Source organism: Saccopteryx bilineata, chromosome X (genome assembly GCF_036850765.1).
Source record: "Saccopteryx bilineata isolate mSacBil1 chromosome X, mSacBil1_pri_phased_curated, whole genome shotgun sequence".
Lineage (NCBI taxonomy): Eukaryota > Metazoa > Chordata > Mammalia > Chiroptera > Emballonuridae > Saccopteryx > Saccopteryx bilineata.
Window position 1 is genome coordinate 146587253 of NC_089502.1, and position 19894 is coordinate 146607146.

Genomic DNA, 19894 nt, shown 5'->3' on the forward strand with positions numbered 1-19894 from the left:
TTGCTCCAATGGAGCCTCGGCTGCGGGAGGGGAAGAGAGAGATAGAGAGGAAGGGGGGGGAGGGGTGGAGAAGCAGATGGGCGCTTCTCCTGTGTGCCCTGGCCGGGAATCAAACCTGGGACTTCTGCACGCCAGGCCGACGTTCTACCACTGAGCCAACCGGCCAGGGCCCTCGTTGACTTTCAACGCCATTCTCTTCAAAACCAGAGGGGGATGACCATCGATTATTTAAGTCAGAAGCATGTTCACAGGCTTCTATCTGCCATCTCTCCATAGTGAAAAAAAAAAAAAAAAAACCCAACTCAGGCTGGTGACTGAGCCCCAAATTTATTTAGTTTTTTGGCACCTAAGTTTCCATGACAGCGCCTGAGTCACCCACGAATACTGGCTCACTCATCCATCCAGCTTTCCGATCCAGCTTACAAACACCAGTTGTGGAAGAAATTACAAAGCTGAACTTCGCTGAAGGCTTTGCAACCCTCCGGTGCTGCGTTGGGATAAGTGCCCAAGAAGATAACAAAAGAAGGAGAATCCGGGTATAGAAATGGTTTTGAAACCCCCAGATTTAAAAAAAAAAAATAGAGAGAGAGAGAGTTTACCTCGTATGTTATATTGGGGGTGTGATTGGATTCGTCAATAGGTGATTTGGGAATAAAGGGGTTATCCCCCACAAAGTGGGGTTGGTCTGCATAAAAATCTCTCCCTCGTTGCCTACATAAACATCAGCTGATGTTTTAATGTAGACACCATGGTGTTAGAACAAAGTATGAATTTTAAAAAAAAATTGCCAGTTTATTTTGTTCCTTAGAATACACATCAAGTGAAATCACACGGCGGCTGCCTTTCCCGGAAGTGTTTCCCCGAGGATAAAACCCGTCGGCTCCACCCATGCAGTTGCAAATGGTAAGATTCCATCCTTTTTTGTGGCTATACACTATTGCACTGCCTATCTGTACAGCACGTTTTGTATCCACTCATCCGGGCTGTACGTCTCAGACCAAATGCGAAATCATACTGAATGTCAACAGTAACTGAAAAAGCAGAATTACAAAAAAATAAAATAAAATGTCCAGTTAAATAGGGCTTAACTGTTTCACATAGAATTATATTCGAGCCCTGGCCGGTTGGCTCAGTGGTAGAGCGTCGGCCTGGCGTGCGGAAGTCCCGGGTTCGATTCCCGGCCAGGGCACACAGGAAAAGCGCCCATCTGCTTCTCCACCCCTCCCCCTCTCCTTCCTCTCTGTCTCTCTCTTCCCCTCCCGCAGCCAAGGCTCCATTGGAGCAAAGATGGACCGGGCGCTGGGGATGGCTCCTTGACCTCTGCCTCAGGCCTAGAGTGGCTCTGGTTGCAACAGAGCGACATCCCAGAGAGGCAGAGCATCGTCCCCTGGTGGGCAGAGCATCGCCCCCTGGTGGGCGTGCCCGGTGGATCCCGGTCGGGCGCATGCGGGGAGTCTGTCTGACTGTCTCTCCCCGTTTCCAGCTTCAGAAAAATACAGAAAAAAAAAAAGGAAAAAATATATTCGAAGAAGGGCACATTGTAAATTAGAATGTACATTTCCAATGCCTATTCCTCAATAAAGAAACAGATTTTTATGTAAAATAATAAGAATCAACATCAGAATGGTCATTGCTTTTTTTTTGTTTGTTTCTAAGCATGACAGAAAGACCACAAGCTGTTAACTAATTCCACTACATAAGAATACTCAACAGCCTGACCTGTGGTGGCGCAGTGGATAAAGTGTCAAACTGGAAACACTGAGGTTGCCGGTTCAAAACCCTGGGCTTGCCCGGTCAAGGCACATATGGGAGTTGATGCTTCCTGCTCCTCTCCCATTCTCTCCTTCTCTCCCCCCCCACCTCTTTAAAATGAATAAATAAAAATCTTAAGAGAAAACTGGAAAAAAAAATACTAAACACAGAATGCGGGCAAAACACTATTTCAGAAAGCAAAAGGCTCAGGATAAAGTGCAAAAGCGTATTTGCTTCCGACTTTATGGTCATATTGCACTATCTTTCATATGTAAAGAGTTCCTGCAGATCAATAACAACAGGACCCACAGCGCAGACACAGATGGGCAAAGGGCATATCCAGAGGGCTCCCCCAGGGAAACAACACAGATGGGTCTTCCACACACTGGTTCTCAATCTCGTTCATGATCGGAGAAACTCAGTGTGAGATAATTGATCCGATTCCGTTAGTCAACAAACAGATTGGCGATGATAAGAAAATGAGCAGGATTATGAAGAAACAGGGCTCTGTACCACTGGGGGTCCTAGATCTTGCAAAACCCCTATGGAGGACGATTGTGTGGTGTTCGTGAAAATTAACTATTCACCTGCCCTTTTGCCCACAACAATGACAATTTGGGGCATTTCTGGCACACACACACATTGAGCCCCAAACTTCCCTGATAACATATGTCATTGTAGCATTTTTTCAGTAGCAAAAAAACTTGACCACAGCTCAAGATGGTTGCTTCAGTATATCATGACTTGGGCTTGCTACAAATCCTTGACTATGTTCCTCTCTCCCGTTAGTGCTGAAATAAAAGTTTCATCCTAATTTCCAAACCCACTATTCCATGATTTTTTTTATGTAGGACTTCAAAATGATGCCACAAAGCTTTTTTTTAAATTTTTTTTTTTGCCCAAATATTTAGTGGAGGCAACAAACCACCTAATTCAAACGCAACTTCCCAAAAGATCTACTTTTAAATAAAGTCTTTTCACACAATGTGACATTAAAACAAGTGTAGAAAAATGTAGACATGCCTCTTTTATTAAAAAAAAACAAAGCACAGCTGATGTAGTTTTAACTGTCTTGATTTATTTGTGAGATGTAATTTCATACATTTTTTTAAAAAAAAAAAAACACCCGTTCTTACACTGCCGTATTCTTTTTTTCTTAATGAGACAAGTAGGTTGATAGTATTCCGTGGATAAAGCACATAAGACGTCAGTGTTACTCAGAGTCACAAAAATAATATGCATTTTTAATAACCATGTAGAAAGCAAGTCAGCGTGCAACATCTGACCTCAAAGGCAATCAATCGTCAGTGGTTGATGGGGGATGGGTATTCTACGCTATGTCTTTATGACCCAGGTGTTTTCCAATAGTGAGCGAGGGGACCCAGGTTTGTGGCTCCATTCACCCCTTGATGTGAGGGTGATCCCGTCACTCGATGAACAAGGGAAGGTAAGTGGGATGTATCTCTTATGTCCCGTAGAAGCCAGGACGTCATGGCCCCTCCTGTCCACAGTTGGACCACAGGGGCACCCGGTTGGTACAGACTGAGCCATGAATGGCTAAGAAAGAAAACCAGGGTCTTTATTATATTGTTATTTTACTCTATGTCATATACTCAAATATTATCATGGTGTCAGAGACAGAAAGTAACTAAAAGTCTTTAAAAAAAAATAAATCAGATGTCCATCTTGAGAATGACATTTTAAAAGCTCTTTAGACAAAGGAGAGAGGCAGATACCAGGGAAGCAATGATGAGAAGCTGTGATGTCCTCAGCAAAAGAAGGGGGTGTCTCAGGAGCCCCCCTCCACCCCAAAATCCACCGGCAGCTTTGACGCTTGCAAAGGCGGGGAGACCTGGATTTTACGGCGGCCGCTCTGTTCCAGCCCTTTCCCTGGATCCGGGAATGGGTAGGGGGGAGTCCACACAGCTGTAACAACACCACACTTCTCAACAGGAGGGGGGGTTTGCATAAAACAGGGCTGCAGTGACAGGCACCGGCTCAGTACTACTCTCCGTGACAAGATTAAGCCGTCCCGTGAAATTGACAGCACTTCTGACAGGTGTACGTTAGCGTGACTGTCCAAATGGGTGTCATGTGAAGACATCCTAATTCTCCAGGGGTGGGGCGCACACCCTCTCTCGCCTGTCGGGGCCCCTCCTCTCCACGCGATGAATTCACAGCTCCGAGCAAAGCGGTTTGCAAGCTTTGTTTTCTGTTGCCCTAAATGGGGTGATGCTTCCAACGGTGGAAGGCTCACCGTTCACTGCGAAGGGGACACGTGTCCCTTCCAGTTCGATCCAAACTGTGCAAAAGCAGAGAAAAGGGTTCTGTGCTGCAGAGCAGGCCTGCCCTTATGTTACACCCGGCTCTCACGGCAACGCAGTTAAAACGTTTTGTCAGGATGACACAAACAGTGAACCGACTGGTGACATTCACCCGCATGCAAGGAAGAAGGGGAGTATGTGAACTCAGGGGAGTATCTGACTGAGGGGAGTATCTAACTGCAGGGGGGAATATCTGAATTAGGGGCATATCTGACTGCAGGGGCATATCTGAATACAGGGGGAGTATCTGACTGCAGGGGAGTATCTGACTGCAGGGGAGTATCTGACTGCAGGGGAGTATCTGAATGTAGGGGGAGTATCTGAATGCAGAGGAATATTTGAACACAGAGGAATATCTGAATGCACAGGAGTATTCGACTGCAAAGGGAGTATCTGAGTGCAGAGGAGTATCTGAATGCAGGGGGAGTATCTGAATGCAGAAAAGTATCTGAATGCATGAGGGAGTATCTGAATGCATGAGGGACTATCTTAACACAGGGGAGGATCTAAATGCAGGAGAAGTATCTGAATGCAGGGGAGTATCTGAACGCAGGAGTATCATCTCAATGCAGGGGAGTATCTGAATGCAGGGGAGTATCTGACTGCAGGAGAGTATCTGAATGTAGGGGGAGTATCTGAATGCAGAGGAATATTTGAACTCAGAGGAATATCTGAATGCACAGGAGTATTTGACTGCAAAGGGAGTATCTGAGGCAGAGGAGTATCTGAATGCAGAAAAGTATCTGAATGCATGAGGGAGTATCTTAACACAGGAGAGTATCTAAATGCAGGAGAAGTATCTGAATGCAGGGGAGGATCTGAACGCAGGAGTATCATCTCAACGTAGGGGAGTATCTGAAGGCAGGGGAGGATCTGAATGCAAAAATATCATCTCAACGCAGGGGAGTATCTGACTGCAGGGGAGTATCTGACTGCAAGAGAGTATCTGAATGTAGGAGGAGTATCTGAATGCAGAGGAATATTTGAACACAGGAATATCTGAATGCACAGGAGCATTTGACTGCAAAGGGAGTATCTGAGTGCAGAGGAGTATCTGAATGCAGAAAAGTATCTGAATGCATGAGGGAGTATCTTAACACAGGAGAGTATCTAAATGCAGGACAAGTATCTGAATGCAGGGGAGGATCTGAATGCAGGAGGAGTATCTGAATGCGGGGAAGTGTCCCAGATGTGACAACACAAGTGAAAGAAACAGAGCAAAGGGCGGGGGGGAATTCAGGACTACGAGCCAGCACTCAGGCTGACCGTGTGTCTTACGGCCCCAGCAAAGCGACCCTGGGATCCACCCGACGCGTCTCCAGGGACCTTCCTGCAGAAGCCACCCCATAGCAACATAACTTCAGTTAAAAAAAAAAAAAAGTGTGTGATTTCTAATTTTTTTTTTATTCGTCTGGTGTAAAAATAGCCTTAGAAATGAAAAAGCCCCCTTGGAGGACACAGCCTGAAGGCTCCCCCGTCCCTCGGTGACACCCCCACCCCCACCCCGGGGCTCGGGAAAGCTTCAGACGTGTCCAATTGGTATGGAGTCTGGTCAGCGGCTCAAGGTCCCTAACCCTTATGAGCAATGGAGACTTTGCAAGGGACACGGTTTTGCATCGCAGAGGAACCCCGCCCCCTCCCCGCCTCCTCCTCCTCCTCCGAGGGGCTTGAAGACAGTCAGGGGCCATCAATTTTCCTGCGGGTGTAAAACCCACTGTCAGTCGACATCATCCACTCAGGGACCGGGACAGCCAACCGCGTGTCGGAGTCGAAAGGCAAGGGCATGACCGGGCTGGTCCCGGTGGTGGGTCCGGTTCCCCGACGGGCCGGTCTGGGTGGGGCTGGCGTGCGTGGGTGGGGAGGCTCCCACCGGTCCAGCCGGGATGGGCAGGTCCAGGCTTGGCGGGCCCCGCCCACCCACAGCCACAGTTCTGTCAGCAAGTGTTGCAAAAACCCTGCCGGGCACGTTGGGCTGCTTCTGCCGGCCGCCCCTACTTCTCGATAAGAGTCTGTTGAACTGCCAGGGACAAAACAGGACAAGACAAGACAACTGCCATCAGCGAGTGTCCCCAGACACGGCCCCCTCCCCCCCCACACACACACAAGCAGGTGAGTATCTCCATCTGGGAACCCTCAGAGGCGCTGACTCTATCTCCTACAAGATAAATTGGCTCGAAACTCCTCGCCGACAGAGCGAGCCAGAACTAGAGATCTCATCGGCTTTAGGGGAATAAAAAAAAAACAAAAACAACCAATCAATAAACTGTGTCGTGTGATCCAATCATCGCCGGAAGAAAAAAAAAAAAAAGCAACTTCAAGACAAGCAGGAGAAATGTGAGAGAAGGTATATTTCTACCAGCGTCACCAGAGACAGGAAAAAAAGAAAAAGAAAGAATCCTTTATAATTGACCCAATTTCAGAATAAATAACCGTCCAATAGCCCTGGCCGGTTGGCTCAGTGGTAAAGCATCGGCCTGGCGTGCAGAAGTCCCAGGTTCGATTCCCGGCCAGGGCACACAGGAGAAGCGCCCATCTGCTTCTCCACCCCTCCCCCTCTCCTTCCTCTCTGCCTCTCTCTTCCCCTCCCGCAGCCTAGGCTCCATTGGACCAAAGATGCCCCGGGCGCTGGGGATGGCTCCTTGGCCTCTGCCCCAGGCGCTAGAGTGGCTCTGGTCGCGACAGAGCGACCCCCCGGAGGGGCAGAGCATCAACCCCTGGTGGGCAGAGCTTCGCCCCTGGTGGGCGTGCCCGGTGGATCCTGGTCGGGCGCATGCGAGAGTCTGTCTGACTGTCTCTCCCCATTTCTAGCTTCAGAAAAATACAAAAAAACAAACAAAAAATAATCGTCCAATAGAGGTCACCCGTGTTTAATATTTTACAATAATTCGTGGCTATTCTGTTCTGATCGCTTTGTTTACCTTCGAGACCTCTGTTTTGCGTTTTTGGCGCTTAAAGACAATTATCCCCTTCTTACACATTTTGCCCCGTTTAGAATAGCCGTGCAGTAGATAAAACTCACAAAAAGTCTCTCGTGCTACGGTTTCAAAATACTTTAAAACGTCGTGACAATTTCCATGGAACAGGCATCATAAACACATGGTCATACTTTGTTTATCCTGTGCCGTGTTCAGAGGGGGTCCAAATCGGAAAACCACGTGTCTTTGCCCCCCCCCCCCGCCCCCGCCCCCCGGGAGAAGTTTCCATCATGTAAACAATTTCCTCCTGACCCCAACTCTGCCCCCTCCCCGGGGAAAAGGGGAGAGGATTGGGTCAGTGCGTCCACCGGAGCAGGACAGGACGCTGCGTCTCAGAAGATGTGCTTTGACCTGACCGTTGGGTGCTGGCCCCCAGCGCCGCTTGGAAAACAAGCGGGCGTCATCGGTATTTTAAAGAGAATTTTCCACCTAAATCGGAGTCTCACCGGAAGCCTCGAGCCCAGGACGGTTTAAACATCATCTCCCAAAGGAGACGTTTTAAAAGACTCAACCCAACCGCACTCCCAGTATCCAGGTGGGGCAGGACGGAGCCACCAGCGGCCGCCCGCTCAGCGGAGCCACCTTCTTACCTGGGGGTTCGGCGTTCGTGTTCCGGTGGTTCTCCATGTTGATTTCTGCTTGGTCCGCTGTAAGCAAGACAGAGAGGAAATATTCTCAGGGTGATCCGCGCCCATGTCCCTGCCTCCCCACCCAGCCCAGCCCGGGAATCAGAGCTCAGAGGGGCACACCTTCTGCTCGCCTGTACGCTCGCTCCTGACTTTCCTCCCTCAGCCTACTTTCTTCCATTTATTTCCAACATTCCACAGACACGCTTCAACACGCACACGGGTCCCCCAGTGTCCCCCAAGGTGTGCGGCATGAGCCGATAAGACCCCCAGCGCGTGCATGGGAGACTCACACTCGGGGGCCGCGTCCGCACGGGAAGACACAACGGAGTCACTTCCGAAAAGGGGACCTGGACCTGGACTAAAGCATCGGGTCCCCCCGACAATCCATTCCCGGGACATAAAACCTTCACCTCCCTGAAAGGGCGTCCGACGTCTGCGGTCAGGATGCCTCCGCCCACAGACGCGCCACGCAACTTGTCACCCTGGTCTGGAGAGGGCAAACGCTGTGACAGCGACTCCCCGCCCCCAATCACACCAGGAGACCGCCCCCCGCCCCCACCCTGCAGCAGACGAGACGTCTCAGATGAACGCAAGAACAGAGGGGACGCTTAGAAGAGCGACCACGAATGAACATTCATCCTGTCACGTCCTCGCCTGGAGGGGCAGGACGTGGGCATCAGCCACGCCAGGCACAGTGCAGAGCCAACCGGCCGGCCGTGGCCGGGAATCCGAAATTGTTCTTTTCGGGGGAAAAAAAAGAAAAAAAAATTTCTTTGATTGACTTTATTGGGGTGACATTTGGTTAATACAACGATCTCGGTTTCAGGTGCAGCGTTCCATGAATACATCATCTGTCACCGTTGCGTGCGTTTGCGACCCAAACTCACGTCTCCCTCTGTCACCGTTATCCGACCTTTAATGTGTCCTTCCTCCTTCACCCCCTGTCGCCCCTAGAGACCCCACACTGTCCTCTGTGCCCATGAGGGTCTGTTTGTTTGGTTTTTTTTTTTGCTTAATCTCATCTCCTTTGTTCCTCCAAACTCCCTCCCCTCTGAGAGCGGTCAGCCGGCTCCCTGTATCCACGAATCTGTCCTATCTGATTTCTCAGTTTACTTTGCTCATTAGGCTCCACACAGAAGTGAGAGCATATGAGATTTGTCTTTCTCTGTGTGCCTGATGTCACCGGGCATAATCATCTCCAGGTCCGCCCACGCTGTCACAGAAGGCGAGATTCCCTCCTTTTTTTTTTTTTTTTTTTTTTTGTATTTTTCTGAAGCTGGAAACGGGGAGAGACGGTCAGACAGACTCCCGCATGCGCCCGACTGGGATCCACCCGGCACGCCCACCAGGGGCGACGCTCTGCCCACCAGGGGGCGATGCTCTGCCCCTCCGGGGTGTCGCTCTGCCGAGACCAGAGCCATTCTAGCGCCTGAGGCAGAGGCCATAGAGCCATCCCCAGCGCCCGGGCCATCTTTGCTCCAATGGAGCCTGGCCTGCGGGAGGGGAAGAGAGAGACAGAGAGGAAGGAGAGGGGGAAGGATGGAGAAGCAAATGGGTGCTTCTCCTGTGTGCCCTGGCTGGAAATCGAACCCGGGTCCCCCGCACGCCAGGCCGACGCTCTACCGCTGAGCCAACCGGCCAGGGCCAGATTCCCTCCTTTTTCATGGCTGTGTAGTATTCCATGATGCAAATAGACCACAGCTTTACTTTCTACCCGCTCCTGCACCGATGGGCTGTCACTGCAGAGGACAGACAGACAATTTCTCTCTACGGAAAGATGGCAGCCACCGCCTCCGCAGGGCGAAGATGATCTAACAGGGCATTCAGAGGCTCCGTCAAATCCGGACACGGTGAAGGTTAGGAGAAGCAGAAACAGAAATCGAAAAGCCCGTGTGAACGAATGCAGCATAGCAAGACGAAAATCCACTCAGGGGCAAAAGTTTGTTCCAAGACTGGAAAGACGCCCCCCAGGGCGATGTGCTCTGAAGAGACGTTTTTGGGGGACAGCCAGGGAGTCAGGAGACTGTCATGTGACCCGGCTGCCGGCGTTCGCAAGCACGCTTCTGAAGGCTCCGGTGTCCAGGTGAGCCAGGCGGGTGCTTCCCGAGAGGGTCTCCACTTCCCGGGGAGCAAGGTTGAACCCCTCCGTCCCCAGACATAGCACGAAGGTGACACTGTGCGGGCTGGGGTTACCATGCGTCCCTGTCACCTGGGCTGTTCTCCGAGAAACCCCCAGACTCCGCCCTGTCGGGGCGGCATTTAGCTGAGGACGTTCTGAGAGGCAGGCAGCGGACGCGAGCCTGGCGCTGGGAGGTTTTCTCTCCCGGAGACCCTTGTGAACCCCAGATAGACCAAGCTGCTGTCCCCAACATCCTGAGCCCCAAAGGAAAGAGCAGGGTTCCCAGAAAGACACGATCCAGACCCCTTGCTTCAGCCCTCAAAGCTAAAAAGGACAAACACACATTTGTAAATTAGTTCAAGCCATTCTTCTGCCTTTTTGGGGGTGGGGTGGGGGTGGAGGGAAGGGAGGTCTCAGGGACCACAGACAGCTGTTAGAACAGGGGTCGGGAACCTTTTTGGCTGAGAGAGCCATGAACGCCACAGATTTTAAAATGTCATTCCATGAGAGCCATACAACGACCCGTGGACGTGACACATTAACCAATAAAAATCTGGTGTTGTCCCGGAGGACAGCTGGGATTGGCTCCAGCCACCCGCCACCATGAACATGAGCGGTAGGAAATGAATGGATTGTAATCCAGGAGAATGTTTTCTATTTTTCACGTTATTATTATTTTTTTATTAAAGATCTGTCTGCGAGTCAGATGCAGCCATCCAAAGAGCCACATCTGGCTTGTGAGCCAGAGGTTCCCGACCCCTGTGTTAGAGGGACACCGGCGAGTGTGGATTTAGAGGGTCTCTCCACTCGAGGGAGCAAGTATGTATATTGCACATGACTTCCTGGAATGACATGGACAGCGATGAACCCCCCACACACACCCTGCTCTGACCAGGGCACGGGCTCCCTTTGATCAGAACTGAGAAACCAAGAGACACATTTTGCCAAAGAACTGACGGCTGTCCAGCTGACCACCATCAAAGGCTAGGAAGGTGGCCGGTGGAGGTGACCGTGCCCCCGTGGAGGCCTTCAGGGTCCTCCCCACCCCCCACGAGTCCCCATCATAACACAAAGACCATCAACGCAGCCCTGAGTCACCGCCCCACCCTCTATGGCATGCAGAACCGCAGCACGGGCTCGAAGAGAGGAAGGTCATTTTGACGCCGGAGAGGAAGACAGCAAAGTGAGGAGAGGGAAGAAAAACCCAGCGAGCCACCCACTGAGGCACCGAGTCTCTGGGGCCAACAAGAGTCCACCTTCCAATTCTGAAACCATGAGAATGTTAGGCTATTCCTAAACACGTGGGTCCCCTCACCCCTGCTCTGTCACCCTGCCCCGGGATAGAAAAGTTCACTTATTTGGAAGAATGACAGAGAGAGAGGGAGAGAGAGAGAGGGAGAGAGAAGAAGAAGAAGAAGAAGAAGAAGAAGAAGAAGAAGAAGAAGAAGAAGAGGAGGAGGAGGAGGATAAGGAGAGGAAGAGGAAGAAGAAGAAGAGGAAGAGGAAGAAGAAGAAGGAGGAACAGGAGGAGGAGGAGGAGGAGGAGGAAGAGAAGGAAGAAGAAGAAGAAGAAAGAAGAAGGAGGAACAGGAGGAGGAGGAAGAGGACAAGGAGAAAGAAGAAGAAGAAGGAGGAGGAGGAAGAAGATGAAGAAAGAAGAAGAAGAAGGAGGAGGAAGAAGGAGAAGAAGAAGAGGAGGAGGAGGAGGAAGAGGAAGAGGAAGAAGAAGAAGAAGAAAAGGAAGAAGAAGAAGAAAGAAGAAGGAGGAGGAGGAGGAGGAGGGGGAGAAGGAGAGGAAGAGGAAGAGGAAAAAGAAGAAGAAAGAAGAAGAAGAAGGAGGAGGAGAAAAAGGAGGAGGAGAAGGAGGAGGAGGAGGAGGAAGAGGGGGAGACTTTGGAACAGCGTTATGGGAAACGGAGTCGTCATCAGTGCACCACAAACATGGAAAGGTCATCAAATCGAAGGGTCCAAACGGTAGGTGACACCCCTACGTCGGGAACAGGCAAGGAAGGAGGTGGCCACCCCCCAGCCTCGCCCCAAATCCACTCCCGAAGGTGACCGTGACGTGGACACGCTCGACTCCCACATGGGCGCCCCCCACCCTGCTTCCTTCCGTCGGGTATGAGTCTGGGAGGAAATATCGACATCCGTCCTCAGTTTCGGAAGGTGCCGGTGGTGCCTGAAGGGAAGACGCCTCCATGGGTCCGAGAGGGAGAGGGGGGCAGAGAAGTTACGTCTTCAGCGGGACGGTTCACGGAGGCGAGGGGGGTAAGGAGAAGGGTCGGGTGCGTCTTAGGAGACAGAGACACGGGTCACACAGGATCCGGAAGCCCGCACGGGGTGGCCTGCTCTTCCTTGCGTCTTCCGTTAATCTGGAAGGGGAGATCGGGAGAGAGGGAAGGCAGAAGTAAACCGCTGGTGGGTCTGCTCCGGGTGTGAGCCCGCAGGTCTGGCGTGTGAGCCGGTGCCCCCCCGGTGGCAGCCGTGAGCGGTTAGGGAGGCGTGGGAGCTGTTAGAGAAACGGGGGCTCGGCTCAGGACAGTGGGGGACGCTTAAATGCCAAGTGCAGTAGGAAGTTAGAATCGGAGTGGAAAGCAAGGTGAAGGAGGAAGGGAGAATAAATGGATGGTATAAATGAAAAGATGGATGGATGGATGGTGGGTGGGTGGGTGGGTGGGTGGACAGAAGGATGGATAAAAGGAAGGAAGGAGGGGAGGAAGAAAGAAAGGGTGGGTGGATGGATGATGGACGGATAATGGATGCATGGATGGATGGGTTGATGGATGATGAATGGATGGAAAGATGGATGGATAGATGGATGAATGAATGGAAGGATGGCTGGATGAATGGATGGATGGTTGGATGGATGGATGGATGGTTGGATGGATGGATGGGTGAGTGGATGGATGATGGATGGGTAGATGGAAGGATGAATGGGTAGATGGATGAGTGGGTGGATGGATGAATGGATAGATAAATGGGTGGATGGGTGAATGGATGGATGGAGGGATGGATGGATGAATGGAAGGATGGATGGATGGTTGGATGGAGGGGTGGGTGGATGGATGATGAATGGATGGATGGATGGATGAGTAGATGAATGGGTGATGGATGGATGAATGGATAGATGGGTAGATGGGTGAATGGATGGATGGATGGATGGGTGGATAGATGGATGATGGATAGATGGGTGGATGAATGAATGGATAGATGGATGTATGGGTGGATGGATGGATGGATGGGTGGGTGGATGGATGATGGATGGTTGGATGGTTGGATGGATGGATGGAAGGGTGAATGGGTAGATGGATAGGTGGATGGGTGGATGGAAGGATAGATGGATGGATAGATTGATGGATGGTTGGATCATGAATGGTGGGTGGATGGCTGGATGAATGGAAGGCTGGATGGATGGGTGGATGGATGGATGTACAGACAGATGGAAGGAAGAAAGGAAAGAGGGAGGAAGGGTGCACACATCAGTAGCCCATTTAACCAACACCTCAGAAAAGTCCTCCCAGGCCGACACTGGGCAAAGCTAGAGGGTGTGCCCCAGCAACCACACTAAGTTAGCACACGGACGGCAGCCACGCTTGTGACAACAGCCAAAAGCTGGGCTCAGCCCATGCCCATCAGTGGTTACGTGAAGCCGTCACCTGAAGGCAGCACACCAAGACACAGAGCCACACGGCCACCCTGAGCCCACATCTGAAACAGTCTCAACAGCCCACCGTGAAAACTAGACTGAACTTTCTGCACCCCAGTCCGACGCTCTATCCACTGCGCCACCGCCTGGTCAGAGGACCGAACTTTCAGCACTACGAAATTCAAATCTTTAGGAACCAAAACCATGCCCATTGGATGTCCCTGGCTGTGGATTTTTTTTCAGACGTTAGCTCAAAGCACAATACCGAAAGGCTCTTACACCGACTTCTATGTTGACCCATAGTGTCTGACCCAGATGGAGAAAACACCCCAGTATCTATCTGTCCAGGTCCTCAAGACGACTCCTGATGCACATTCAACAGGCACCCCACAAAGCAGCATCATGGCAAGGTTCTGGGAAATCGTGCCGTCTACCAACAGTCACCCCGTAGAATAACGGTTTCCCCCAAACCCCGGTTTCTTAAATCGGGGCACACGACGGTGATGTCCTTCTTAGGAAATGTACAAGGGTGTGATTACGCAGGGGCCCGCACCTCTGACGATGTGACCATCCCAGAAATAAAGCCCGGCACACAGTCCAGCACTGTCCCCGGAATCCGGCAGCAAGGTCGCATGCCCAATGCCCAGATCTGGCGTCTTCATTCCGGGTCTGTCCGTAAGAACGTGTCGCCAACAATAAACACTAAGCACAGTTCTAAGACCCCTGATGTCTACCCAGGCAGTCCAGGACGAGATCTCATCGTCTGCGTGATGGGGTTTTCATGAGAAGAGCAGCCAATTGCCTTTGTGATCATCCCGGGCACAGCAAAAGGAGTTGTCACTGATGTTGGAAGCAGCAAGCTCTCTCCTTGTGCTGCGGAATGATTTTGGTTCTCTGCCTCCTACAGGACCTGGAGCTTGAGGTCACAGGCCCCACGGGAATGATGAAGGAAGTCAACCTGGCACATCACCCAGGGAAATGTCCTCACGTTAGCCTAACGCGACGAGAAGAACTGTCGGACGTTTTCTAGGGAAACACACTTCGCTCCCTGCTTGGGAAGAGACGTTGACACCTAAACTGGATGGATGAATGGAAGGATGGATGGATGGATGGGTGGATGGATGGATGGATGATGGATGGGTGGGTGGATGGATGGATGGATGGATGATGGATGGGTGGATGGATGGATGCATGGATGGATGCGTGGATGGATGATGGATAGGTGGATGGATAGATGCATGGATGGATGTGTGGATGGATGATGGATGGATGGATGCGTGGATGGATGCGTGGATGGATGATGGATGGTTGGATGGGTGGATGGATGATGGATGGATGGATGGATGATGGATGGATGGATGGATGGATGGATGATGGATGGGTGGATGGATGGGTGGGTGGATGGATGGATGGATGGGTGGGTGGGTGGATGGATGGATGGATGGGTGGGTGGGTGGATGGATGGATGGATGATGGATGGGTGGGTGGATGGATGGATGGATGAGTGGGTGGATGGATGGATGGATGGATGATGGATGGATGGGTGGATGGGTGGGTGGATGGATGGATGGATGATGGATGGGTGGGTGGATGGATGGATGGATGGGTGGATGGATGATGGATGGATGATGGGTGGGTGGGTGGATGGATGATGGATGGATGATGGATGGACGGGTGGATGGATGATGGATGGATAGGTGGATGGATGGATGGAAGGATGGATGGGTGGGTGGATGGATGGATGGGTGGGTGGGTGGATGGATGATGGATGGATGATGGATGGACGGGTGGATGGATGATGGATGGATAGGTGGATGGATGGATGGAAGGATGGATGGGTGGGTGGATGGAAGGATGGATGGGTGGGTGGATGGATGGATGGATGGGTGGGTGGGTGGATGGATGGATGGATGGGTGGGTGGATGGATGGATGGATGATGGATGGGTGGGTGGATGGATGGATGGATGGGTGGATGGATGATGGATGGATGATGGATGGGTGGGTGGATGGATGATGGATGGATGATGGATGGGTGGGTGGATGGATGGATGGATGGATGATGGATGGGTGGGTGGATGGATGGATGGATGGGTGGATGGATGATGGATGGATGATGGATGGACGGGTGGATGGATGATGGATGGATAGGTGGATGGATGGATGGAAGGATGGATGGGTGGGTGGATGGATGGATGGATGGATGGATGGGTGGGTGGATGGATGGATGGATGGGTGGGTGGGTGGATGGATGGATGGATGGGTGGGTGGATGGATGGATGGATGATGGATGGGTGGGTGGATGGATGGATGGATGAGTGGGTGGATGGATGGATGGATGGATGATGGATGGATGGGTGGATGGGTGGGTGGATGGATGGATGGATGATGGATGGGTGGGTGGATGGATGGATGGATGGGTGGATGGATGATGGATGGATGATGGATGGGTGGGTGGATGGATGATGGATGGATGATGGATGGGTGGGTGGATGGATGGATGGATGGATGATGGATGGGTGGGTGGATGGATGGATGGATGGATGATGGATGGATGATGGATGGACGGGTGGATGGATGATGGATGGATAGGTGGATGGATGGATGGAAGGATGGATGGGTGGGTGGATGGATGATGGATGGATGATGGATGGACGGGTGGATGGATGGATGGATGGATGGACGCCTAAACTTCTCTGAGCTGATCCTTCAGAAAGGATGCTTCTCGTTTTGAAAAATTTCCCAGCTCCACTTTTTTCTGCCTGAGGAGCTGTCTGTTTACAAGTCTGCTCCCCACAACCCCCCCCCTAAAATGATACAATGCTTCAACCAAAGCCCAAGACTCAAGGATGGGCCGGGTGGCACAGCAAACAGGCGGCTTTACCCGTTTCTGAGTCCGCTTCCAAATATTGGATGACGGAAAGTCTATTTGGACTTTTGGGTGCTTCCCAGACCCCTGTGCCTTGGGTACAAACAAACCCCTCAGCACCACGGCATCCCACAGGTCCGCTCGTGGGAGTGCTTTGCAACTGCGGGACCTGGCTGGGTTTCCCCTAATGATTTGGGAAGACCTTCTCATGCCTCTTTCCCTCACAGACACATCTATTAGAGAAACAACGGTTCCCGTCCCCTGAACCCCATCTGGTTCCACCTCTCTGCTCTTTCTAGGAGAAGAAGCAAGAGAAACAGGTGTTTTCTTTCGTCTCCTTTCTGCCCATCACCCTCGGTTATAATCGTTGGGTTTTCTCAGACATTTCCTGGACTTGGATTTCTGTCCGTCTCGGCGCTGAGAGATTCTCGCCCATTGGTCAACCAAGCACTGGTGGCCCAGAGAGAAACCAGCCAGTCCTATGTCAGAAATGCCACACAGTCCGGCCCCTCCCGTGCCAGAAGAAGGGATATGAAACCACTAGCTCAGGCCTGACCAGGCTGTGGCGCAGTGGATAGAGGGTCGACCTGGGACGCAGAGGACCCAGATTCGAAACCCCACAGTCGCCGGCTTGAGCACGAGGTCGCTTTCTTGAGTGTGAGATCACGGACATGACCCCATAGCCACTGGCTTGAATCCAAAGGTTGCCGGCTTGAGCCCAAGGTCACTGGCTTGAGCACGGGGTCACTGGCTTGAGTGTGAGATCATAGACATGACCCCATGGTTGCTGGCTTGAGCCCAAAGGTCGCTGGCTTGATTGAGTCCAAGGTTGCTGGCTTGAAGCCCAAGGTTGCTGGCTTGAGCAAGGGGTCACTCGGTCTGCTGTCGCCCCCCAGTCAAGGCACATATGAGAAATTAACCAATGAACAACTAAGGTGTTGCAACGAAAAACTAATGATTGATGCTTCTCATCTCTCTCCCTTCCTCTCTCTGTCTCTGTCTCTCTCTCTCTCTCTAAAACAAAAAAACAAAAACCAGTAGCTCACTTTAACTCTCTCAACCCAAACCCTGTGTCTGAAGTTCAATTTCAGGCTATAAGTAGCATTTGTGAACCCAACCTGTGGAATGATGGAGAAGAAGAAACTCCGTCCCTACAGCCCAACCTGGCCTGTGTCTGCACCCGAACTCAGATCTGTTGGGGACGTCCCCCCAGGAAGGCAGATGCAGTCAACAGCCACTCCCGAATATGGAAGGAGGTCACAGCAGGAGCAGGGACATTCAGACACCCCCAAGGCTGCTCCGTGGAGGAAGGGTGTCTCGTCCAGGGGGGCCACCCTCCTGCCAACCACCTCCCTGACCCCCCCACCCACCCATTGTGAGTCCATAGACCCGAAGTCAGAACCTACAGGGGCAGGTCCAGGAGCTGTGCTCCAGGTAGAGCTTCCTGACTTCGGGACAAATCCCAAATCATACAGAGACTTGAGCTCACGAGGTCCGAAAACGCCTGGTGATGGGATTCGGATCCCTGAGCGGGTCCATGTGGATTTCTTCCCACTCTCCCCCCTCCCTTACACGGGTGGGTGTCCTGTCCGAGAGCCTTCCCCGGTGTTCTCGCAGAAGAAGAACCCGCTTCCCCGGGGCTCTACGTGAACCCCACTGGGCAAAGACACAGCACGGGGACACAGCTTGGGTCCCCCCAAGAGTCCCGGGGACGGCGGGGGCTTTAGACACAGACGAGCGGATCCCGAGAGGTCCCGTGTCTTCCGTACGCCCGCTCTGCGCCGGGCAAGTGCTCCAGCCTCTCACGCACACTCGTAAGGATCCATCCCCCCACCCTGGCAACGCTTCGGCGGACGAACTGTCACCCCCCCCAACACTTTACAGACCTGCCCCAGCATTCTAACGACGTCGCCAACAATCCGCCCCCAACCTACATGAGCTTGGTGCTCCCTGAATTCTGTTTCTCTGACTAGATTCCCCCCCCCTTTTTTTTTTTAAAGACACAAAGCGCCGTGTGGGTTAGCAAGGCACGAGAAGAAGGGAGCCAGCCGGCCACAGCCTACTGTTTTCTTTGAAGCACAGCTTCTTCTTCTGGTAGGCGATGAAGCTGGAGATGGCTCCGACCACGGCCATCACCACGGCGCCCACGATGCCCGGCACCACGCCGGGGGAGTCGGCTGCGGGAGGCAGAGACGGTGGCGTGAATCGGGAGCGGTCACGGAGGGTCCACAGGGCAGGGTGGTGGTGGAGGGGGAGGGTGGTGGCTCTTCCCCGGGGAGGGGAGGGTCCCAAGAGGACCACAGAGGGGACTTCACGCCCAGCTCTCACACACAAACTCCACGCTTCCAGCTGCATACAGAGGGCTGTTTCCAGGGGGTCCCCCCCCTCCTGCCGGGCCCCAGAATGTCACGCTTGGTTTGATCGCCCGCCCTGGGTCCAGTCCCATCGGTCTGTCCCCAGCGGGACAGCCTCCCTCCGCTTGTCCCCATCCAGTGACGGGCACAGGGTGCCACGAGCTCCCCAAGGAAGCCCTCGGGCGAGGGGATACATTCCGGGGTCACGGGGGATGGGACAGGGATGCCCCCACCCGTTCAGGGACCATCAAGCACGGGCCACCCGGGACTTCACACGCTTTCTAGAACCGCGAAAGCGAGGCGTCGCAAAGCAGGGGCACGGACCTTGTCCTTCACCATCGTGTCTCGGGCTTCCACCGCCTTCGCCTTCGCCGCCGTGACCCCCTGCTGCAAGAGACAGCAACAAACACGTTGACCGATGACGCAAACCCGGGTCCTGGGACCCCGAGTGGCAAAGGAACCGCAAGCGACGAGGACGGCGAGGAGGAGGAAGCCGCTGTCCGTGTCGGGCAGGACGAACAGGGCTCTGCCCATGGTTCCGTCCATCCTGCGTGCTTCTACCGCAGACCTAACTCAAAGTGAGTCTGGCGCGGTGGGCTCCGTGGGAGGGAACCACCGCCCAGTGGATCCCGAAGGCGGCTCAGGAATTCTGTCCCCTGATTCTGGGCTCGGGGACAATCCGGGCCAGGGTCATGCAGGGGGAGAGAGGGAACCCACAGCCTCTTTCTGGCGGCTCCCAGGATAATACAGAAAACACAGGAAACCAAACTTCCTGTAGGTGGAGCAAACGGCTACATTCTCACAATGGCAACAACGTTATATCGTTTTTAACCAGTGGCTCCATTATCTTCAAGACTGTTTTGGAGGCTACTCTGACCTATATGGTCTCACAGACAGAGGCAGAAACATCGTTGCTAATCTATTGTTTTTAACCTGTGGCTCGATTGTCTTCAAGACTGTTTTGGAGGCTACTGAGCTACACGGCCTCACAGACAGAGGCGGAAACATCTTTGCTAATCTACTGTTTTTAAGCCGAGGCTCGATTATCTTCAAGATGTTTTGGAGGCTACTCTGAGCTACACTGGCCTCACAGACAGAGGCGGAAACATCGTTGCTAATCTACTGTTTTTAACCCATGGCTCGATTATCTTCAAGACTGTTTTGGAGGCTACTCTGAGCTATACAGCCTCACAGACAGAGGTGGAAACATCGTTGCTAATCTACTGTT

The 19894-nt window shown here is 52.5% G+C and overlaps 1 protein-coding gene across 1 annotated transcript in view; it reads right to left on the minus strand.

Moving 5' to 3' along the window:
• Positions 1-2810: 2810 nt before the first annotated feature.
• The window catches only part of CD99 (CD99 molecule (Xg blood group)), a 43946-nt gene continuing 26862 nt past the window's right edge, over positions 2811-19894 (minus strand). The window contains exons 8-11 of the mRNA XM_066250581.1: positions 18991-19053; positions 18376-18489; positions 7642-7698; positions 2811-6093 (exon numbers count right to left, since the gene is read on the minus strand). Of these exons, the coding sequence (XP_066106678.1) occupies positions 6068-6093; positions 7642-7698; positions 18376-18489; positions 18991-19053 (260 nt within the window). The 3' untranslated portion in view covers positions 2811-6067. The remainder of the gene's footprint in view (positions 6094-7641; positions 7699-18375; positions 18490-18990; positions 19054-19894) is intronic.